Source organism: Watersipora subatra, chromosome 2 (assembly GCF_963576615.1).
Source record: "Watersipora subatra chromosome 2, tzWatSuba1.1, whole genome shotgun sequence".
Lineage (NCBI taxonomy): Eukaryota > Metazoa > Bryozoa > Gymnolaemata > Cheilostomatida > Watersiporidae > Watersipora > Watersipora subatra.
Window position 1 is genome coordinate 63,785,436 of NC_088709.1, and position 22,038 is coordinate 63,807,473.

A 22,038-nucleotide genomic window follows, 5' to 3' on the forward strand; every position below is an offset into this window, starting at 1 on the left:
ATGCTTTCAGCCATCGTGGCTCAGTGGCTTTAGTGGCCTACTGACAAGAGCACAGCAACTATACTGACAGCCTTTTCTACATCTTTGATAAATCCGCTTTGATGAAGCCTTTGTCAGTTTTGTTGATAGTGGCGAGTTTTACCTTTTCCGGACTCCTGTTTCGCCTGTTCACCAATAACAAGCATTTGCATAGAGTTTTTGATGACAACAAGCACTGATTGGGTCAATAATTTATTATACCACAGTTTGGCTGACTAAACAAATAGAGCCAAATAATATATATGAAATGCATCGGTCACAATCACAACATAGAAACAGCTCGATTCATTATCGACAGCAAAAAACCTGTTAGACTAGTGACCTGATGAGGGAATTTGGCTAGTGCAGGATATACAACTACAAAGATATAGATAAATAGAAGTGTAACGGGCTGTAACATGACTGATCATCTTCCCAAACCGCCCATAGACCATTTGCTGCTGTCCCGTCATATATCTATCAACTAATTGATAACGATGTGCGTAACCAAAGGTTGAAAGCATCAGGCACCAAGTCGGCTACTGAGCATGAGTCCGATACCAAAAGAAGCGACAAGCAGCCCTAGAATCAGTATTATGTTAGTTGTTTCATGGAACAACAGGCTGATACCGGTGGGACCGGGTGCTGCCTGAAGTGTTGTTGCTGTCGCTGCAGTAGTCTTGGTCTCAGACATTGCTACTCTCTTCAGCTGCTGCAATTCTTCCTGAAATATGATATACCAAATGAATGCTTTTAATAACCAGAGGTGGCATGTGTCAAATGTATTAAAATACTTCTATAGCGTGTGAAGGCGCAAGCAATAGTCAGCTTTCAGTACCAACAATCTAACGTCTGCACCAATCAATCAAATTTCTGAATAATTGCGTGGCTACTTATTCTCAGAACTTTTTCGACACACCTGATAATCTTGCGCCACGAATAAATAGCCAGGGTGTTCGTAGATATAAATAGAAGTGATACGACATTTTTTCTCCCAAGTGTGGCACAATGGAAAGCGATATTTTTAAAGCTAACTATGGGAACCTCGTTATTGAAATTGAATTAGAGAAGGCCCCCAACTTGTCTTTATACAAATTTTTTTATGTAGTGCAAAGCAAAAACTTTACATAAATTCTTTACGTTATGTTGAATTTACCTTATAGGAGATATATGTTATAGGAGCGTCTGCTGTACATGTATATGACTTGAAATAAACAAAAACAAAAAAATGCGCAGCAAAGTTATTTAAAGCCTTTCAAATAAAGCAATGACACAGGCTATTATATTATGCTAAGATAACATTTTGACACAAAATTAATAAGCAAAGCTGACAGATGAATAATTTTAACTATCCGGAATGGTTCCGCAAGCTTAAAAATCTGGCAGCATTTCATAATTCGGTTTAGCAACAACAAATCTGCACCGGATAATCACCTGGCATCGGTTAGCATTTTTCATACCAATTTTATTAGTTAAAAAGTAAACACATAAAGTAAGCTAGTTAACAACATATTTAGTCAAATTAAAATATATTAAGTTCTGTATTTTTATCATGCACCCCACCATCAAACCTATGCAATGTTAACCCTACACTTGCGTTCATGGAAGGCCAGGCGAAAAGTTAACAATAAAAACCTCTTTCTACTAATAATTACCTACAACTTAGGTTTTTACATTCGATTGTTGAGACAGTTTGACTCAATGTACTAGTTTAATTATGCACTACATAATTTCTGGCAGTATCTATCATTGCTTTTAGGCCCTGGAATGTTTTAAACAGAATCTAATGTACTCTTGTAAGAATATGTGAGAATCGGATGTCAATAGTATTCCAATATGCATATTACGCAACAACTAAAGCTAAAATACTAAATACCACAGCAGACTATATGACAGAATACATACGGTGGTGATCGCAATTATGGGACCTCTTGAAACAAACACATTTTTTTACTGGTAATTCATACATGTATATTGTTTCGTCGGTATTATGTGAATTATGCACATCAATGGAAAGCTCAGAATTTACTGGATAAGAATATTATGTACTAGAAATTCCCGTCATACAGCCCACGACCTGATAATGGAATAATGGAAAAAAGAAAGGGTAGTGCTGGTTGTTGGATAAGTAGTTGTCATCAGGAATTGACAGAGTATAGTGTAAATGAGAGTTGTTCGAGATGATATAAAATAAATTTGAGAGAGCACGACTTCAAAAAGGAAATTCTAGTAATCTATGTAGGAATTTGACAGGAGGAACTTGTTGGCATGTGTATGACATAGTTGTATTTGAGCATTATATGTAATGAAATGTTTCTCATTACATCCAGTACACGTGAGTTGTGATATGTTGTTGTCAAGTCTGCCTAGAAAGTTATTACGCAGTTCTTGAAAATCAGGACAATCTAAAGATTGAAAATGAGGAATGTGATGAAGGGGGCAGCATTGGGAGGAGCAATATTGTTTTGTGCAATATTTTCATGGTCAATGATGTCCATAAAATCATGATCATCATCTGGAAACAAAGGGGCTGCCAAGTCCATGTCATTTATATCGCCTACAACATTTACTAAAGAACTCTCTGAATCAGATGAGTTGTTGTTATTAATTTGAGTAGCGTGTTGTTGAACATTAGCATTTGATGTTGATGGTTGCTGTGAGGGCCTTCTATTTATCCTCCTATTGAGCTGTAATGATTGAGAGACATGTGGACGGCCACTGCGTCGGCCGCGACGTGGTGTTTTGGGAAGTTGTATGTTCATGGTAGTTGTCAAGTTGTTTTGAAATTAAATTCAAAAAGTCAATTATGCAAAACAAAAGGTTGTAAAAAATTCACACCTAATCTACTACTATCTCAAACCTATGTTTTACAACAATAAAATGAATATTAATTAACTCATTTGCACCCGACGAATTTCTAGGCGATTAGCCCCAGATACCGCTAATTTTTCAGAAAATTGTCGTAATTCAAATTACTACTACAGGAGACAGACTTGAGATAATTTATTCAATCAAATTTCAAAAGAACCAACCAAGTCTCCTCTTTCAAAATATATTACATTCATATAGACACCTTGTATCCCTTTTATGTAGATCCTTGCCTCAAAGAAGGTAGTTTCAGGAAATTTCCAATTTTGAAAAAATTGTCATTTGCTGAAACAAATTAGATTTGCACCATAGAAATTACAAAATTTACAAAGTTTGACTGAAATTACTCATTTATTACAGACAATACATATTTATGATTATTATTTATACATATGCAGTTAGTCATGAAGATGAAAATCATGAAACTTCGAACTTTTCCTCACGAGCATCATCCTTCAAACAAAATCATAGCAAATCTATATGCCAATATAACTCGAATAAAACATCATGAAAATGTTTCAAATAATAAAAACATGTTCAATAACTCTGTTCTTGACTTTTCAGACTTCATAGACAGCTCTAAGAATCAATATGATCCTATCAAAACTGAAAGATAACGTTAGTCCGACTACGGCTGGCAGCGTGAAGAGTGCATTTTTATTCGAGCATAACGATACAAATTGGCAAAATTAAAAGTTAATAAAAACTTTGAAACACTAAAAATAATGTTTTGATTTGATTTATGCAGTCTTTCAATGTCTTACCACTTATGAATCTGCATATTTACTTCTGGAGTTGAAAAAAAATTATCACGAACGATAAAATTTCAAGTCAGCATGATGATTTCCGGTTTTGGTAGAAACTGAGATGGGTGTACTAATCTGGTAATAACTTTCGCCGGGGACGTCATAGAGGCATATTTTAAAGTTTGTCTGATTGGCCAGAAATCTTTCTTTCTAACTAATCAAAAATATTCTTTTATAATTTAAAAATAACGATGCAAGGAGTTGGTAAATTTCAGACGCAAGTTAACGAGTATGAGAGTTCACACGTCTGGAAGCTTTCTGCAAACTGGAGCAAAATAAAAAATTGTTTTCGTCATAAAGGGGCGTTGTAGTTCGGCCCTAGCTTGTACATAATATGTAAAGAATTTTGGCTAACATTCTAAATAATTTAATGAAACCTTCGGTAATTGGGAAAAAACATAGGCTGATAGACTGTGTACCACAATTTCGTACCTGTAAATCAGTCTACGCCTTAAATGGTCTACATTTATTGCAGAAACCTTCGGACAAATAAATTCGAATAATTATTATTATGATAATTTTATAAAATCAAATAATCATTCTTATAATTAAATATTTTTGCAACATATTCAAAACGGAAAAATATTAGAAACCTTCGGCAATTAGACAATGCAATAGACTGGTGAAATGAGCACGTTTTTCTCGTGAAATGCGCCCTTCTTAATAGTTCTACTATCTGTCGCATGGCTTTATTGGCGTAGCGTTGGCCGGTCTTAATTTTGATTAAACAAGCATGTCAAGTTTTTTATTGCGAATTTCGGCCAAATTAATGTCTATTTGTGTATAATCCGATAATATGGGTAAGTTTTAGGATATTGTCGACAATTTTCAAAGACTTGGTAACATATTTAAATAGGTTTAAATGTGTTTTGTATCGTTATTATACTTAAACAACTCCATTGAAAAATGGTTAAATTTGTTGATGAGATTTCGGTACAAGGGTTTGCGACGGTGTTGATGAATAATTTTCATGAGTTGTGTGCACATGCGTTCATCATAAATCTCTCAAACAATCGCTCCGCTCGTGTTTGCTCGTGGGAAAACTAACTGATATTTGCTTTATTAGTTTGATTTTGGCAAAATATACCATTTTCGGCATAAAGCGATACAAAAATCCAAAAGAAATTACTTTTTCAATTTGTGGAAAACGCAACTTAATTTGATATAATTTTAGAACATAGCTCTATAAAAGTTAATTGGTGGTGTTTTTAAGTTCCTTTAGAGTATTTCTAGCATCCTAGTATGACACCATAAGCCTAGACTGACCTGGTAAGATATAATGGGTGCCCATGAAACAGATTTTATTACTAGAATATACCTTTGGTGGTGGACAGAATGTCTAGAAAATTTGCTTTTTAAATAGGTATAATATGAATGTTTTAAGATTATAGGGAAAGGGAGTTTATGTCATAAATGAAAAAGATTATTATGAAATTACCAGGCGGTCCCATTATTATGGTCACCACTGTATATGCATAAACAGATCCAATTATAGATCAGATAGAGCCAGATACAACGTTTTCGACAAAGCAAATACCTGATTGGATCAACTTGGTTATTCAAGTTTTAACCGCAGTCCTATTACAAGCGGTTTGTAAGCTGGAAGAGCAAATGGCGAAGATAGCTAGTGCCTTACCTTGTACCTGTTTACTTCTGATGACAGTGCCTTGTTTTCTTCCATTAACCGCTGAAAATTGTTGTCACCACTCGGTGGAACTTGGGGATCCTGCTGTAACATGCCAACTAATTGAGAAAAGTCTTCATATGACACCGGAGAACATGATAATGAACCTCACTCATAACGAGTAGCAGAGCAAATTATTGCTTTTAACCCTTTCACGGGCAAAGCGACGTTTTTGTCGCTTCACGATACTCCTTCAAATGGGCGGAGCGACGTTTTTGTCGCCACAGTAACATATTTCTTTTATTGCGGCTTTTGGTTAGCTAAATGCCATTTTTTGTTTACGTTTTTGATTGATAGCAAACTACGATATATCGGCTTCTAAAACAAGTTTTCTATTTGCACAAAACGATAGTTTTAAGCAGTGATAAATAAATAAAAATTGCAAAAAAATTAGAAAACTGTTCCAAATAATTTTTAAACTTTTTTTCTTTTTAGTTCTGCTTTAGCCGTTATTTACTGAAAGCTTTGAGAGTTTTAATTTAGTTTATCGTCATGACGACTTCTAAGAGAACTCTCCGAGATTATTCTAATACAGCAAGTACTAGTACCAGAGTTGCTAAGAGAATCACAGCTGACTGTGACTTTTTAGATTTAGTAGCCAGAGATGACAATGAATCAGGTTTAAATTGTGATTGGAATGATTTTACATCTAGAAGTGATATTGATGAAGAAGCTGGTAGCAGTAACGATGATGAGGTGGATGGGGGTGATGACAGTGCCTGGAAGAATATTACCAATACGGAGAGATAAATCTCCTACAATTCATCAGTTTGTAGTAGTTACAGGTCTAGTGATAATAACGCCAAAGATGCTAATTTTCCAATGAAAAATTAATTGTCATTGATGTAACCCTTCTTAGTCACTATTAGTGCCATTTTGTGAACACTTTTCTACTGATCACTTGCTATTAGGGGTTGGTAAAGATCCAAAAATGTCAAAGTGGCGTTAAAATAAAGGCAGCGTTAAAATGAAGGCGGCGTTAAAATAAAGGTGGCGTTCAAATAAAGTTTTTATTGTATGTGACACACAGAATCTTACAGAAACAACATGACCTGCCTTTACAGTAAACCCTTACTTCAGAACCAATCAACAATAGTTGATAACTCCTAGCGATAGCGGTACGGTGCGCTGCATGGTGCCATGCCAATGGGAAAGAGGGCTATTCCTAAACTTATCATGATTACAATTAATAAATTCAACAGTCACATTTCATCAGTTATATGAATTTAGTAAAAAATTTCCTATGATTACACAATGATTAATATATTCCCTTGGCAAGTTAAAGCAAAATGTCAACAATATCCAGGAGACAAAAATCTATCACCATTGGTCATGAATGTTTCACTAAATTTGTCTGCCATCAATTTTTTAAACCTTTAATTTTAGTGTAAGAATATTGTACTGAACAATTTGCTTATTAGTAATTAAAAATGAATAAAAAACTGAGAATCAGATGTCTATGGTATTCCAATATGCACGCTACACAACTAAATCTAAAATAGCAAAAAGAGCACTTACAATAGCAGTTCATATGAGAGAATATATATATATATATATATATATATATATATATATATATATATATATATATATATATATATATATATATGAACAACCGAGTTACAGAGCATGTGTTATAAGATGCTATAACTGCTGGTATCTATTTGTATCAGGACAATATGCCATACCTCCTTGAAATTGCTCTTATGTGGAGTAATGGTTACAGGGTCAGTTGAAATGTCAAGGTTATTTGGAACATCAACCTCCTTTGGCACCTAACAAATAACACACATCTGTACACCTTGACTGACCATACTTGATTGCATGAAAAATGGCTGAGTGCTATCAAATATTTTTGCAAGAAATTTATTGACAGCTTAGCATATTCGTAGGATAGTAAAACGTGGTGTTGATGCAAGCAGACGTGTAGTTAGCATCTTGGAAAATGTTATTATCTTCCAATATGCTATGACTACAGCTAAATTTGCTTGATCATGTCTTACTGGAACATCAACGCGAAGAAGCGTGATGTTCCAGTAAATGTGAAAATAGCCAGTTTCACATTTACAATGTGAAACTGGCTAGTTTTTGTAGAATATTTTGATAATAATTTAAAGAAGGAGTTACCCCTTGACATAAAAGAGTAACTCTGTACCACATTTATAAGCAGTCTCAAGGACCGAAATTCCACCACCTATATATTGAATATTATGCTCTCTTGTGAGAGCATTAACGAGTTTGTTAAACAGTTGGAAGATGGTTATCCTACAATTCTAAATTGCCTTTACTCTCACTAATTAGTCTAAGCGGAGTGATCAGTCGAAGAGAGAAACTGATGCTGAGAGCGTCTTACCTCTTCCACCGCTGCAGGCACCTCATTCTCAAACACAACCCTCAGTTTTGTATCCATTAATTTCTCCTTATCTACCTCCTGCCACTGTAACAGACAGCGAACAGTATTACTTCAAGTCTTACGGATACTGCAGAGAATTGGAAATCATTAGAATTATAACAACACATATATGTTTCTGCTAATGCTGGTATAACAACACATACATGTTTCTGCTAATGCTGGTATAACAACACATACATGTTTATGAAATAACATGGTGAATGTTAATCGCTATAAAAATTGTGAAGCCCAAGGATTGCTGTCTTGAGAATCAACCACTAAATATAACATCTTCTAAAACTCTAGCCACTTACCAAATAAGATGCTGCGAATGTGCCTTTTGTAATCTGGCTCACATTTAACAATTTAAAAAAATAAAATTTCAAAATGGCTGCAAAAACTGAAAAGTATGTGTGAGCAAGTACTTATTCTGTAAATACAAGTAAATCATTGAGATAATAAAGCTGTCATTGAAATCAATCAAAGAAGCTACCAGAATTAATGTTCAAAGCTCTTAAAGCCGTTTAAGCAGAGCAGAAAACACTTGAACACAACCTTTACAAAACACATTCTCGCTCAAATATCTCAAGCAAATATTCCTTTACAAAACTTGGTTCCCAAAAACGATCAATGGAAGTCACAATAAATACATTACTTAGAATATGTAGTTTAATTCAAAGCCATTCTAAAGCATTTCGGGATCAAACATACTCTATAAAGTCTAAATAGTCTCCACTAAATCATCTGGTCTGAATATGGACTAAAATTAAATGACACATGCGCCTCTATGAAGGACTAGGACATAACGCATTACATAGTGTCTCGCAGGCTAAACCTTTACAGAAATTCGCATGGTATGCAGATCACCATATCCAATTACATAGTACATGTACCATCGGGATGCATCGGCCATAGAGCTAATATTTGACTAGAAAGAATTAAGGTGGTTACTAATGGCCAGCATTCCATACTTCAGTTGTATTGAAAGTATCTCATGTGACCATTATCGTACAATATGACTCAAACCATCTCATGTGACCATTATGGTACCATGTGACGCCAAGCCATTTCATATGGTTGCTATGGAAAGTTTTGAATGCATACAAGAGCTTTATATTTTTCTTCTGTCTTAACATGAGATGCCTCAAAAAGTTTAAAATTTAAATAAAGTTTAAATTTAAAATAGACAAACTTCTTCATGTCTACCGACTGAAACTAAACTTATGAAAGCAATACTTCTTATATTATCAGCTACGCTATTCAAGTACTAGGAAATAGTGTTAAGATGATTTGTAGAAATTGTAGAATAAGTTTTTTTAAGAAGGCTTTACTACAGTGAATACCAACTAGTAACAATTCTCAAGGATATGTCGCTAAAGGAAATGTACATGAACTACTGACATCTATATCAACAATTTCATGTCTTGGAAACTAAATCATGTTGCTTTACTAATTATAACATGGCGAAACGCTGTGAAGACATCTGAAAGTATGAAATAGAAAAAAGCTGTGTTCAACTAATGAAACAGAAAACCATGTAAACACAAAACTGTTCAATGTAACTTCATGTACTTACATTGAACAATAACCCTATATTTTTAATTTCAGTCCATGGCAGCAGTATTTCGTGCAGGATTTATTTATATACTTTTATCATACGCTATTATCGTTATCATTGAGTTCTGTGAATACGAATCTAACGGTCTAACCATATTTAATAAACCATACTGGTAGAGGACAGTGAGACATTTTTGTTCATTAACAGTAACAATGAGGTTCTGTACTACAAGGTCAGAAAAGAAGGTTTCCGGGACCATCAGGAGTACAATTGATTGCAATGCAGAATGTGCCAAGAATCATTTACTCTGGCATATAGAAATGATAAGGTTCTGGGATTATAATGAACAAAACATTGAGTAAGGTGAACCCCCAAGAAAAATACTAACTCGATTTGCCATAGTAAATACGATGCAACTGACTTGATTGCGCTAAAGATGGCAACTCTTTCTACAACGGAACTCTTGCTGCTAAAAAGGAAATTGCTATTATTAAAAAAGAAACGATTTGTAGCCATAATGTTCAAACAATAAAAAACCAACAACACCTCAAACTAAGCCGTTGCATCATATTGCATGTATTATATTGACTTGCACTTTTATTGTGTGTCGCAATATGTGTCTTGAACTATATAAATTGTGAAAGCTGTTAGAATCGCGCTCGCTTAGAATTTGTATAGCCAATTGAAAGCATTTCGTCGACGATTCCGGTGTGCATGCACAGCTTTGACAATTCTGTGAATTTCGGCCGAATAATTCTGTGTTTTTTGTTCATTTCGTGATTTCGGTCAGAATCAACGAAAAAATCGGCACTTGTGGCCGTACCTTAAGACTTTATTCAACATTCATAAGCCTGAGCATAAGTCTTTTCTTGTGCCAATAAAACAACACGATTTTTCTTTTCCCTACGTTCACATACACACTCAGAGAAATAGTTCACATAAATGATATTTGTAATGGGATGCTATAAACGTTTCTGAAAAATGTGGTTACTACTTTGCTCTGTTCACAGAAACTATTGCACATGTATCAGCATACCTTCACTTGATTGTAAGTGAAAACTGCAACATATATTCATTAATTTTAAAAAACATTCATATTCTTCACAGAAGCGCATTACTAACAACAAAAGTAAGCAACTCACCAAGTCCTTCTCTTCCATATTACTAGCGATAATCAGTGACTGAATCATGAACTTGTGCTTCGTCTTTTCATTCGGATCAAACTCAAACGGTTGTAACATGACTACAAATAATTTGAGTTGAATTTTAAAAAATTTAAAATTCAAATAACATTTAAAATTAATTTGAAATTTAAAATACTTTGAGTCTAGTTTTACTAGTTTAAGCGCAGCTGCAAAGAAGTATAAACAAATCTCAGAGGAAATAAGTGGCAAATAACGTGGTACCTGATATGGACATTGTTTCTCCCTTAGCTAGAGTACCACTGTTCGGTCGCACGCAATATCTCTTTGGTGCAGTTGTCTTTATTTTAAATGCTACTTTGTAATCTGAAGGATTTGTCAACGAAAGCGTAGATTTGACTACTTCTGTGAATGGACCTGTAACAAATGTTATGCTTATGAACACCCCAGAGCACAACAGATTTTATTAAATCAATAAAAAAATGTGTTGTTTTTTAAATGAACGTTTAAAAGCATCACTCAGTGGCATCAATTCAGATTTAAAGAATGAGCCTCAATATAAAGAAAGTTATTGAAAATAATATTTAAAGTGAATGATAAAATGCGAGGCTTTGACATAATAACATTGAATAGCAGAATTTTGACATTTAAGTTAACAGACAGGCTGCTTGTTGCACTAAGACGTAACGTCATTTTAACAACAAAATGGTTTTGATACAAATCTTCTATCAACTGAGAAACATACTCTGACAGATATCCGCTTAGTACAAGTACAAAAATGGTAAAAGAGAGAATGAGTACGAATGAACGGCTCTGACTACCATCATCATGGAAATTAGAACAAAGGTATACCATAAATAGAGTACATAGTGCACAAGAGTTAACGGACTGAATTAACGAAATCAGAAACCTATGACAATGCAAGCTATAACGATCCTCTACGATATTCCTAACTCTTGCAAAACTATTACTTTCGCCACCATCAGAGTCATTGATGTCACCTTCATAATCTGGGTATTCAACTAATTCTGAATACGAGTTGCCTATAATGGCATCAAAAAAAACTATTCTGTTTCTAACATGAAAGGTGCTTGCGGATACTAAATTACAACAAAAAGTTTGATCGCCAGAAAAAAAGTTTGTTTTTGACTTGAAATTTCCTGATCAAGGATTATAATTTGCTTCGCGAATATAGGCTTATTTTTCAGATAATTATTCGAACAACAGTATTAACGCCTTAATACTAATGATCGTTGGTTATGTTGTCACAAATCATTAATATTCAGTTACTATGCAACCAAAGTAAATTTTTCAAAAATGCGAATGTTACAGCAGTTGATTATAGAATTTGCATCTCACGTATGACAGTGAGAGAGTTAAATATCCATTGTTTACTCACTGTTGAAGACCTTAAGCACATTTAAAAAGCAACATTTTGTGGTACAATCCATCCCCAAGCCAATGTACTACTACCTAGTCATGCAGGCAACGGTTTGATAATTTATAAAAGAAGCAGCAGTATTTTGCGTTTATAACAGTTTATTGTGTCATTATAAACTTATGTAAAAATTTAAGCAGACTCGAAGTGTTTGTCATAAACTAGTGTTGCAAGACGTTTTATATTAAGCCTTTTATTGGCCTGTCAATTCATGGGATAACATCACGTGTCAAAACAATAACCAAAATGTTTGAGAACGTCATCAAAATAAAGAGATTCCAAACTACGGCGTTTTCGTGATGGCTGCGATTAACTGTTCGCTTTTTAGCTTTTAAAAGCTTGCAATCACATTTCCACATATTTTGTACCTACAACACAGCAGAGTAAGACATGGTGAATCTTTTGATACCAAATAACTGTAATGTGAATTTTGTTGCAAGTAAACTTTTAAGAAGGATAGATTATAGTCGAGTGCATGCTGAAAACATCAGATGATAGATTCTTAAATAACGAATGATTGTGAAATCAGAACACACAAACTTCATTTTTAATCTCCATCCGGACCTTGTTCTAGTTTTGGCTCCTTGTCTAGTCTTATTCAAACAGAGTAATGGCCAAGAGTTATATGATGCTTACAGAGAATTATGGTGACGCTGACTCTCAGTGAAATCCAATCTGTCTGATCAATTAGAGTAAAGTATTATGTCAGTCAGTATGCCTAAGTTCTTATCTATCATAACTTAAGTACTGGATCAGTATTAGTTTTGTTTTATTGAAAAAGTACAGAACAGTGAGAGATAGAAAAAAGTAACAGAAATGAGGGTCCACCTATGCAGTAGCATAGCTAGTCATGGTGCTGGGCCCTGCTTAGCAGTTAATAAATTTATTTAAATGAAAAATACACAAATATTGGAGTGAATCAAGGTGTTGCTTGAGACTTGATTTTAATTGATTAAAACTGCTTATTAGTCGGAGGTTAGTTGACAAAGTGTTTCATACTGTCGGCAACTGAAACATGACCTATCCATGACCCAATGCATAGGAGGAAGTGGTAGTCAAGGAATGATGTGTGTTATACGTAACGAACGAAGTGGTTTGAAAAGTATGGAAGGCTAAGAGAGAAATATGAAATTTCCACGGTACATTATTGTAAATAACATGTTCCCTAGGTAACAGACACTTTTGTTTAACTATGTTAAATCTTTTATCAACTACATACTGTAGCATACTTTTCCCATAGCTGTTGTGTATAAACAAAATGTATTAAAATTTTGTAGTTTTGATAGATTCGTAAATTTAACCTTTTGAAAATGGCCTCCATTTTGAAGTGATAATTGTGATCCCACAGGTAATGCATGTTTTCATATGTTCAAAAGCACACATTTAAAAACTTCTGTGTACTAGCCAGTACCATGCGCTTGATGTAAATAGCAAGAAGCCTACACCCAATACTATTGTCAGAAAACTACAGACAAATTTGCATCAAAATGTCTCTTGGACAACAAACATGATTTTTAACATATATGTTATCCATGAAACATTTTGATGTACGCTGGTTAACTATTGGTCAAATATTTAACAAGCCAGAAAGCATTTACAGAAACAAATTTTAGATAAAACTTAACTCAAATCAGTAAGATCCCAGGCTTTAGAACTGAAAACAGCCAGTGTGACACAAAGTCAAGGTGTGATATGACAAGTTAAAAGCTCGAGTATTTTGATGTTAAGAAAAGGAGAGTTCAATTTGAGTCACACTGCAACTGATTTTTATGGTAATTTTTGACAGATGCTTCTAAAACTTTTTACGCTTGAATACAATGAGAAACCACACCAATTATGACCAACATCAATGTTTCGATGTGAAATCAACAATTATTACAAAACTTGTACTAATAATATTGTAATTGATTACCAGTCTACACTTATTTGACCTGCTAATGTTACATTCTATAAAGATTCAATTATAGCCATAGCAGTGCTTCAATACACATGAAGATATAGCAAGAGCAATAGCTAATGACAGAGCAATGGTCCCAAACTGTTGGTATTTAAAGGTCTTCATTTTTTGGCTTAGAAGATAAGGCTCGTGGAAAACGTTGGTAACTCAATTTCTGATACATGACCATTTATAAATGTCAGCATTACCCTAGCCAAGAAAAATACGTGCCCGTTTGGATGGGCAAGGTCATCAGGTGGAAACAAGCTTTAGGAAAAGATTTTAGTAACGTTCAATACACTTTTGTATTTTTTAATAAATGAACCAAATGACTATATGGTACTCATGCAGCAAGTAAATAGTATTATCCGCCAGCTTTAGTTTGATTGAGATACTGGATTGTCTCGGACAGAGTTGAAGAATTGTCTCATTTTGGGTGCGATTTCGCTAGTTTGATTGACAAGTTCGTCATAGCTCCCTAATTCTACACATACTTCTCTAATATTACGTAATCATTTACTGACATTCTTCTACTATAATCATTGGAACTTCGCATAGGACTTGAGTTTGTGGGTTATTCATGGCTGTTCGTATTATTCAATTCGATGAAAAGTGTATATTGGGATGGCGCAAAACAGCATACCTGTAAACACGAGCGCTTCCGGAGGCTCAATCTGTAATATTTGGTTGGTTTTCGGCATGATTATAGGCTATCAAAGCTATAATGTAAATTGGATGTTTGATTTGCTATCACCTTTCTTCGTAGGTAAAAAAGACAAATAGGTTTAGCCTGGCGGAAATGGGTGGCAATTTGCGCAGAAGTAAAACCTTAAAAAACGTATTAAAACTATTTTTGTTTTTTAAAATTTAAAAAAAAAAAAATTTTGTATATATTTTAAATTTTTATATAATATTTGCACAATTTTTCAAACAAATAGTTTTAGTCTTCTATATAATCAATGTCGGGGCGTTAGTGATGTCTAAACAATTCAGTCCGAATTTTCTTCATAAAAGATGTCACTGAGGCAATCTAAGCGAGCAAAGGTTGATTATGCAGTGTTAGAACGGACTAGTGAAGACGCTGTCAATAATACTAGTTTTGTTAAGAGAAACAATAGCAATATTTTCAACCGAAGTAGCGTGACTCACTTTGATGGTACAAAGTTGTTCGACAAACTTGACTGTTTTGTGAAACCACGATTAAGTGAGGTAGGAAACAGCGGTATGGCATTTGTTGTTTGGTTATGCTGTGAAACTCACGGATAAATTATGTTGTGTTGCCTTTTGTGTCAAAAATGCTAATTAAATTTTGTTTTGTTTTATTACAGATAGTGATTCTATCCATTCTGGTGATGTTCGTTGGCGGCATTTACTTTTATCATGACACTTTGAATTTTCATCTTCTCCGAACTTATGCTTGGGCTGGCAGTGATCAGGCCCAACAGCTGGTTGGTCAGCGCTATGCCTTAGGTTGGTTAATTCTGGTTTTGTTCCTCTCTTTGGTAGGGAGAACACTTAAGATAATAGCTACATAGCTTGTCTGTTGTGAACAATGCTAGTGATATTGTTTTTTCGAAATTGGCTTGGATAAATTAGGGTTTTTTTGAATAATTGGATAAATTTAAACTCGATTTTGTGAGAATAAATACTTTAGGTTTTAATAATTATTGGTTTACATGGTTGAAGTTCTTGAATCTACAATTGATCCTGTAGTATGATCCTGTCTAATTGCCATTATTTAGGTAAAGGAGTCCAAAAGCATGCTGGGAAAGCTATGGAATACTTCAAGTAAGATATTTTAAACTGTGTGATTAGTTTGATTAGCGGATTCAAATCATTAGTGGAAATAGCGCCTCATGCTTTACTAGCATTTGATATTCTTACTTATCTTTGTTACAGAATGGCAGCTGATCAAGGCCACCCTCAAGCTTCTCATAACCTAGCCTTAGGGCATGTGACAAAATACACTAATCTAGAGCCTGGGTTAGTATAACAGTCATAGTTGATCTTTACTCGTGCACAGTTTTATCATTTTTATCAAGTCTTGTCCAGCAATCTCCATATGATATCACAAGCTTCCCATAAGATATCTTCCTTTTAAAGATTTTTGGCTACTAGAGAAAGAACGATTAGCCAACGTGCAATTGTTTAAGGCCAATTTTATTAGCCCTAGTTGCTTACAGGCTGCTTCGTTAAATCATAAAGACAACAGCGAATATTATTCTTTCAAACTGATCCTGTTTTGCAATTAGAAAATGATTACAAATCTCGCAGAGGTCTTAACTTTGGCGATTTGATTGTAAGACAGCTCAGCTTCAACTTGTTGTTGCACCAGATATTGAAATGATTTTATTAATAATTTGATAATAATTAAAATGTAATAAGTAGACTTGGATGCTATTAGACTGCAGAAAAAAAGTCAATTGCATTGATAAAAGGCATTGTTTAGACAGATATTTTATTATATTTATATTATTACTAGCTTAGCTTTCTGGCATTGCCCGGGTTTTGAAAAATCAGCTTATAAACAATGAGAAGTAATGAGAGTTGCCTGCCACTTGCTATCAGCCTGGCACATTGCCAATGGATAATTTCAGTCAGCTAACTAATAATAGCTAGGGCTTCTGATGACGGTACGTCATGACGCAACTACCATGACTGTGTCATGGTATTTGCGTCATGGAATAGGAATACAATTATTCTTAGATGTGGAAAGGTGGTCTAGTGGTGCAGATGTTAATGCGCTTAGCTGGGCATCCGAGTTCGATTCTTCTGTGGTCTAATCTTTTTCCTAACGCCCTTAGCTTGGCTTTGAATTGATCCAGTTCCTATTAACGTAAAGATTGAGACAAATTATTGACATTAGCACCATGACAGTGCAGTGTGCCATGAAAATTCGTAATAAGTAACTTGACAACTATTTCAAACTGTAGCAAGGCAGCAGATTGGTTGATGTGGTAGAGTATTGAACTACCAATCTAAAAGTTGCGAGTTCTAATCCTGTTGATGGCAATTTTTTCCTAGCTTTCAAGTGCAGTTTTGAACGGATGGTCATAGGTCTTATTATAGCAAATATTTTAAGGTTTTCTTTCTTTGTCATATCATAACTGCAACTTACAGTAAATACAAACTTTAGGTTAGTTTAGGTTAGTTTGATATTTGCCAAAACATTAGAATGTTTATTAAATGCTCCTTCTATTAACTGTAGTGACGGGGCAACATCAACTGCTTTTGTAGCCAGCACCTTAGGTTTAGTTGCCATAAAAAGGGAGTTGTTATCTCTTTTAATATGCTAGCCTGTCAACAGTACTTCATCTCACCTTGGCAATATGCCAAATGGCTTTTATGGGGTCTTGATCATTATGTTGCCCCTATTTGATTGATGGTCTAACTTCATTGGTAGAATCAAATTCAAAGCTGAGCCATGTTCGGAGTGGCTGGTATGACCTCTCCTCGTTGCTTTGGCAGCAGTCTGTCGTTTATTAGCGTGTTTTCCGTAGAAATATAAATATGTCATATATATATAATAACTGATAAAAACTGGACACCACTACCACTGACCCTGTTACACATCGTTCAAGCTGGTATAAACCTATACAAGAGAACCCGCTCATAAGCACCCTTTTACATACCTGAATTGCTAATCTTGTCATTAGCTCAGCAGTTAAATGTATGCACTAAGATAATTATGATAAGCAGTTAAATGCGTATGAAAGGTCACAAGGTCACAATTGCTTAGATATCTGGTAACTGGAAGTCTACCCCTATATGTGCAGCATAATCTGTAGTGAGAAGGATTGCATATGTTCATGTATCTTTGTATTCTATTTACCGTAAATTATTTAATTGAACGCCACCTTCATTTGACCGCCATTTCGACATTCTTTGATCTTTATGAACCCATAATTAATAAGTGATCAGTAGAAAAGTGTCTACAAAATCGTACTAATAATGACTCAGTTACATCATTATTAGTATGATTTTAAGGACACTTTTCTACTGAACACTTGCTATCGTGGATTTGTAAAGATCAAAGAATGTAGAAATGGTGGTCAAATAGAGGGGGTGTTGAAATAGAGGTGGCGTTCATTTATTATAAGTTTAAGTTACTAGCTCTGTTACTCAAACCAATTGGGTGAAGAAACTTAGTCTAATGGCAACTTAATTACCTGCCACTGTTTATAAACTATTTTAAATCTTGAATGAATGTGTAGCATAAGAAGTGAAAAAATATTTTGCAACAATCTGTTTTGGCTATGCCTCGAGTTTTCAAGTATTCGATTTATGCACTGACCAGACACACACAAAAATAAACAAATCTTTTCAATTGAAATTTAGAGTAGTAAGTGCTGAATATGTTGATCAAATTTTCTGTGCAAACACTTTTCTATTATGCATGCAATGTCAGGCATTCAGCTACTATATATAAATATATACATAAATATATATATAAATATAGATATATATATATTTATATATATATATATATAAATATATACATATATACATAAATATATATATAAATATAGATATATATATATAAATATATATATATATAAATACATATATAGATATATAGACAAAGTGGACGCTGCACAGTTCGTTACAGAGTGCTCAATGATAAATCAGAGCTAAATTATAAAATATTTATAAGTGGAACTTCACTCTATAAGTTAAACATTTTATTACTAATAGTTTCATGTGGTACACTCAGTATCACACTCTTCAGATAAAATGTCTAAAATGAATTTCATACTCCAGTATTTAAATATTTATTTCAGCAGTATATTTATATATATATATATAGATATATATATATATATAAATATACTGCTGAAATAAATATTTATGATCATACCATAGCTTAGATGATATACATACTAGTAATCATAAATACCAGTATCATGGTATATCTTAGATAATATATATACTAGTATTCATAGGTACCAGTTTCATGGTATATCTCAGATGATATACATACTAGTAATTATAGGTACCAGTATCATGGTATATCTCAGATAATATACATACTAGTAATTATAGGTACCAGTATCATGCAATAGCCTATGGCTATCGGCAGATACAAGTAAATAATCATGTTGCATTTTAGATCATGTTCATACTAATAATCATACTAGCTATTATCTATGGAAAGGTTTTATCTATGGAGAGGTTTAGCTATTTATTTCTTATTATTATCATTATTTGCTGTTTCAACTGCTGAATAATATACTCACATTTTTACCAAGTCTGCTTTTCACGCATCTCCAAGCCGTGTCGCCTGCCATTGGTTTTCACACAACTCTATTCAGTGTCACTTATTGTTTGTTCTCTTGCAATTCTATTAGAAGTCGTCTCCTATTTGTTTTCATGCAACTCCATTCAGTGTCACTTATTGTTTGTTCTCTTGCAATTCTATTCGAAGTCGTCTCCTATTTGTTTTCATGCAACTCCATTCTATGTAGCCTGTCATGAGTTTTCACACAATACCATTCAGTGTCACCTCCTGTTAGTTTTTACACAAATCCATGCCACCTGTCATTGGTTTTCACACTCCTCCATTCTGCATTAAGTTGTCAGTTGTCACACAATTCCATTCAGTCTCGCCTGCTGTTGGTTGTCTCACATTCTGTGTCACCTGCTGTTGGTTTTCTCACAACTCCATTTTGTGTCACCTGCTGTAGCCTTTCGCACAACTCTATTCAGTGACACTTGCTACTGGTGTCACATGACAATCAGTGTCACCTGCTGTTGCTTTTCACACAATTCCATGCGGTGTCACCTGCCAATGGTTTTCATATCATCCCATTCAGTGTTACCCGCTGTTGTCTTTCACCCAACATATTCAGTGTCACTTGATGTATGTTCTTTTGTTTCAGTGAGGCGCGTAGACTCTTGAATCATGCTGCGGCTCATGGTGTGGCTGAAGCTCATATTCTCCTTGATCTGTACTGTGACAAAAAGCAGGCTTGTAATGATTAGATTTAACATTTTTAGAACTATTACTTGATTGGAGATAAAGTAATAAAGTATTTGTAATGGTTATTATTACAAACAGGTTTTTTAGCCCTTTATTGTTTTATAAACCTGAATACTTGTAGTTAAGTTTAATAAATTTTTTCTGCTCAAGTTGTCAGGACAATGAGAAAAATTTCTCTTTTAACATTTTATAAAATTTACAATTATTTCTGTCCATGCTGTCACTGCAATCAACCAAACATTTTCTTACCTTATTATTTTGATTATTAGTCGTTTATTATTTTCTTACTTTTGAAAACAAATGTGCTTGTTATGATAGTGCAATATCTTTGTCAATTTTACATTTGCAATAAATTTTTTAACTAGAAACAACTGAAGAATTTGTTATGAAATTAGCACGTATTTGCTTCTGTCTAGGGAGTATTGATTGGCAATTATTGTATCTCACTTGTCTAAATGTTACAGTCAATGCGTAGAATCAGTCAATTTGTAAATTGTCTGAAATTTTCAGTCCGTTTACAAATTGCTTGATTCACTCCATCATTTTACAGAATGACTAAAATTTTCAGGCATTTACAAATTGATTGAAAAAAACAGTCAATTTACTTGACAGATTGCCTGAAACATTGATATGAAGTAAGACAAGCCATTTACGTCAAAGAGAGCATAAACTATCACAAACATGTATATACATTCGCATACTGTATTGTTCAGTTTGCTACTATTTAGTATTTATCAAAGAATTATTTTAATGAATACAACTTGTGTAATATTTGATTGAGGACACAAAGATTATCTACAGTTAAACAAACGTTAATATCAAATAACTGAACTAGATGCTTGAATGCTAAGATGCGTGGATAAGTTCCAAAGGGTAGCTGTTCACCACAACTACTGGTGTGTTAACTTTAATGATGCTAGTAGATTCAATCAGCAGTGTATGGCAGCGTAAAGTACTTAAAGAGGCAGCCATTCACAAAAACATCTGATGTTGGTATAAATCTATGAAACAACAAAATTTTACAAATAATTTATTTAATAAGTACCAACAGTTGATCTGGAATATTCGATAATTAGCTATATGAACAAATTCCTAGTACTTATCTCCAAAATAGCCAGCTCGGGTCAGTATGGAGTTATCCGCTCATACCGAACTGAAGGATTCTTGGTATCTTGGAGCGTCGCACATCAAGGTCTACACAAAAATTTAAATTATACTTGCATTTGAAATGGCTAAAGCAGCTTCTACTAATACACGGGGTCCATTTCAATAACAATCATACTGTCATTGACAATAATAACTTACTAAATAATTAATTACTAGCTTCAGTTTTTATTTTGACACTTCAAACTTCCATGAAATCAACTGTTACATTTCTTTCCATCTCTGAAACATTTACGTTTGTTTGATTTGCACTGCTTGCCACTCTGTTCACTATCAGAAAGATGTCAAATGCCGCAATTCACAGTACTTGGTTAAGTGGTCTTGGTATACCGTAATCCAGCGATAGCAACTTTTAACTACGGACAGCATATTTATGAGATATACCTGACCTCTGGAACCAAAATCCTTTGACACAACTGGCTTCACAGCTACACCTTTCGAAGTAGCACACTGACGTTTTTTTTGACATTCAATGCATAAGAATTTGTACAGCTCAAGTGGCTGCCATGAAGTGATGTTTGCATACTTATCCATAGCTCTGGTCATTTTGTCACGGCCACAATGTGTAGTTGAAATATCAGCAAATCTTCTAGTTGAATGCTTTCATTCTTGTGATGCTCGAAAGAGAGCGTTCAAGCATCAGTTTTAAATATTTGATATTAACATCTGTTTAACTGTAACTATTTTTCATATTCTTAATATTACACATCATATGTTGTACTTATTAAAATAATTATTTCAGGCAGTTTGTCAAATATAGGGACTGATTTCTTAGTCAAACTATGAAATACCTGAAAATTTCAGTCATTATGTAGAATGACCATAAAATAAAGCAATTTTAAATTAACTGAAAATTTTAGGCATTTTACAAATTGACTGATTTTACACATTGCCTGTAACGTGTACATGTACCTCATCAGCCTTTTGCCAACTTCATTGGAGTTGCGATCTCATGTCGCCGGACTAGTTTAGATTGCGTGTACTGCGGCATTACCAATGTTTTGCACGGTGTTGAGGATTTTCCGATGCGCGCAATACATTTACGTGTCTAT

The 22,038-nt window shown here is 34.1% G+C and overlaps 2 protein-coding genes across 3 annotated transcripts; one reads left to right on the forward strand and one right to left on the reverse strand.

Moving 5' to 3' along the window:
* Positions 1-218: 218 nt before the first annotated feature.
* Positions 219-14,627, reverse strand: LOC137387493 (vesicle-associated membrane protein-associated protein B-like). Of its 2 annotated transcripts, none has more exons than XM_068073931.1 (7): positions 14,486-14,627; positions 10,733-10,885; positions 10,469-10,569; positions 7,730-7,813; positions 7,065-7,151; positions 5,329-5,418; positions 219-742 (listed from the first exon to the last, which is right to left on the reverse strand). In XM_068073931.1, the coding sequence occupies exons 1-7, from the start codon at positions 14,541-14,543 to the stop codon at positions 542-544; spliced, it is 774 nt and encodes a 257-aa protein (XP_067930032.1). In that variant the 5' UTR covers positions 14,544-14,627; the 3' UTR covers positions 219-541. The 2 variants fall into 2 exon arrangements, with proteins under 2 accessions (XP_067930032.1, XP_067930031.1); XM_068073930.1 differs by having other exon boundaries at positions 5,329-5,421.
* A 184-nt stretch (positions 14,628-14,811) lies between these two features.
* On the forward strand, positions 14,812-20,175 carry LOC137388635 (uncharacterized). Its single transcript, XM_068075111.1, has 5 exons — positions 14,812-15,051; positions 15,171-15,312; positions 15,585-15,630; positions 15,742-15,825; positions 19,722-20,175. Exons 1-5 carry the CDS (start codon positions 14,857-14,859, stop codon positions 19,822-19,824), a joined length of 570 nt encoding a protein of 189 aa, XP_067931212.1. The 5' UTR covers positions 14,812-14,856; the 3' UTR covers positions 19,825-20,175.
* The last annotated feature ends 1,863 nt before the right edge of the window (positions 20,176-22,038 follow it).

Bases quoted from the DNA above. Each gene is read 5' to 3' on its own strand.
- LOC137388635 (XM_068075111.1), top strand. From the start codon at position 14,857: ATGTCACTGAGGCAATCTAAGCGAGCAAAGGTTGATTATGCAGTGTTA. The intron at 15,313-15,584 runs GTTGGTTAATTC...GCCATTATTTAG, and splicing joins TGGTCAGCGCTATGCCTTAG to GTAAAGGAGTCCAAAAGCAT. The intron at 15,631-15,741 runs GTAAGATATTTT...TCTTTGTTACAG, and splicing joins AAAGCTATGGAATACTTCAA to AATGGCAGCTGATCAAGGCC.
- LOC137387493 (XM_068073930.1), bottom strand. From the start codon at position 14,543: ATGCCGAAAACCAACCAAATATTACAGATTGAGCCTCCGGAAGCGCTC. The intron at 7,152-7,729 runs GTAAGACGCTCT...GTTATTTGTTAG, and splicing joins TGCCTGCAGCGGTGGAAGAG to GTGCCAAAGGAGGTTGATGT. The intron at 5,422-7,064 runs GTATGGCATATT...GGCATGTTACAG, and splicing joins ATAAGAGCAATTTCAAGGAG to CAGGATCCCCAAGTTCCACC.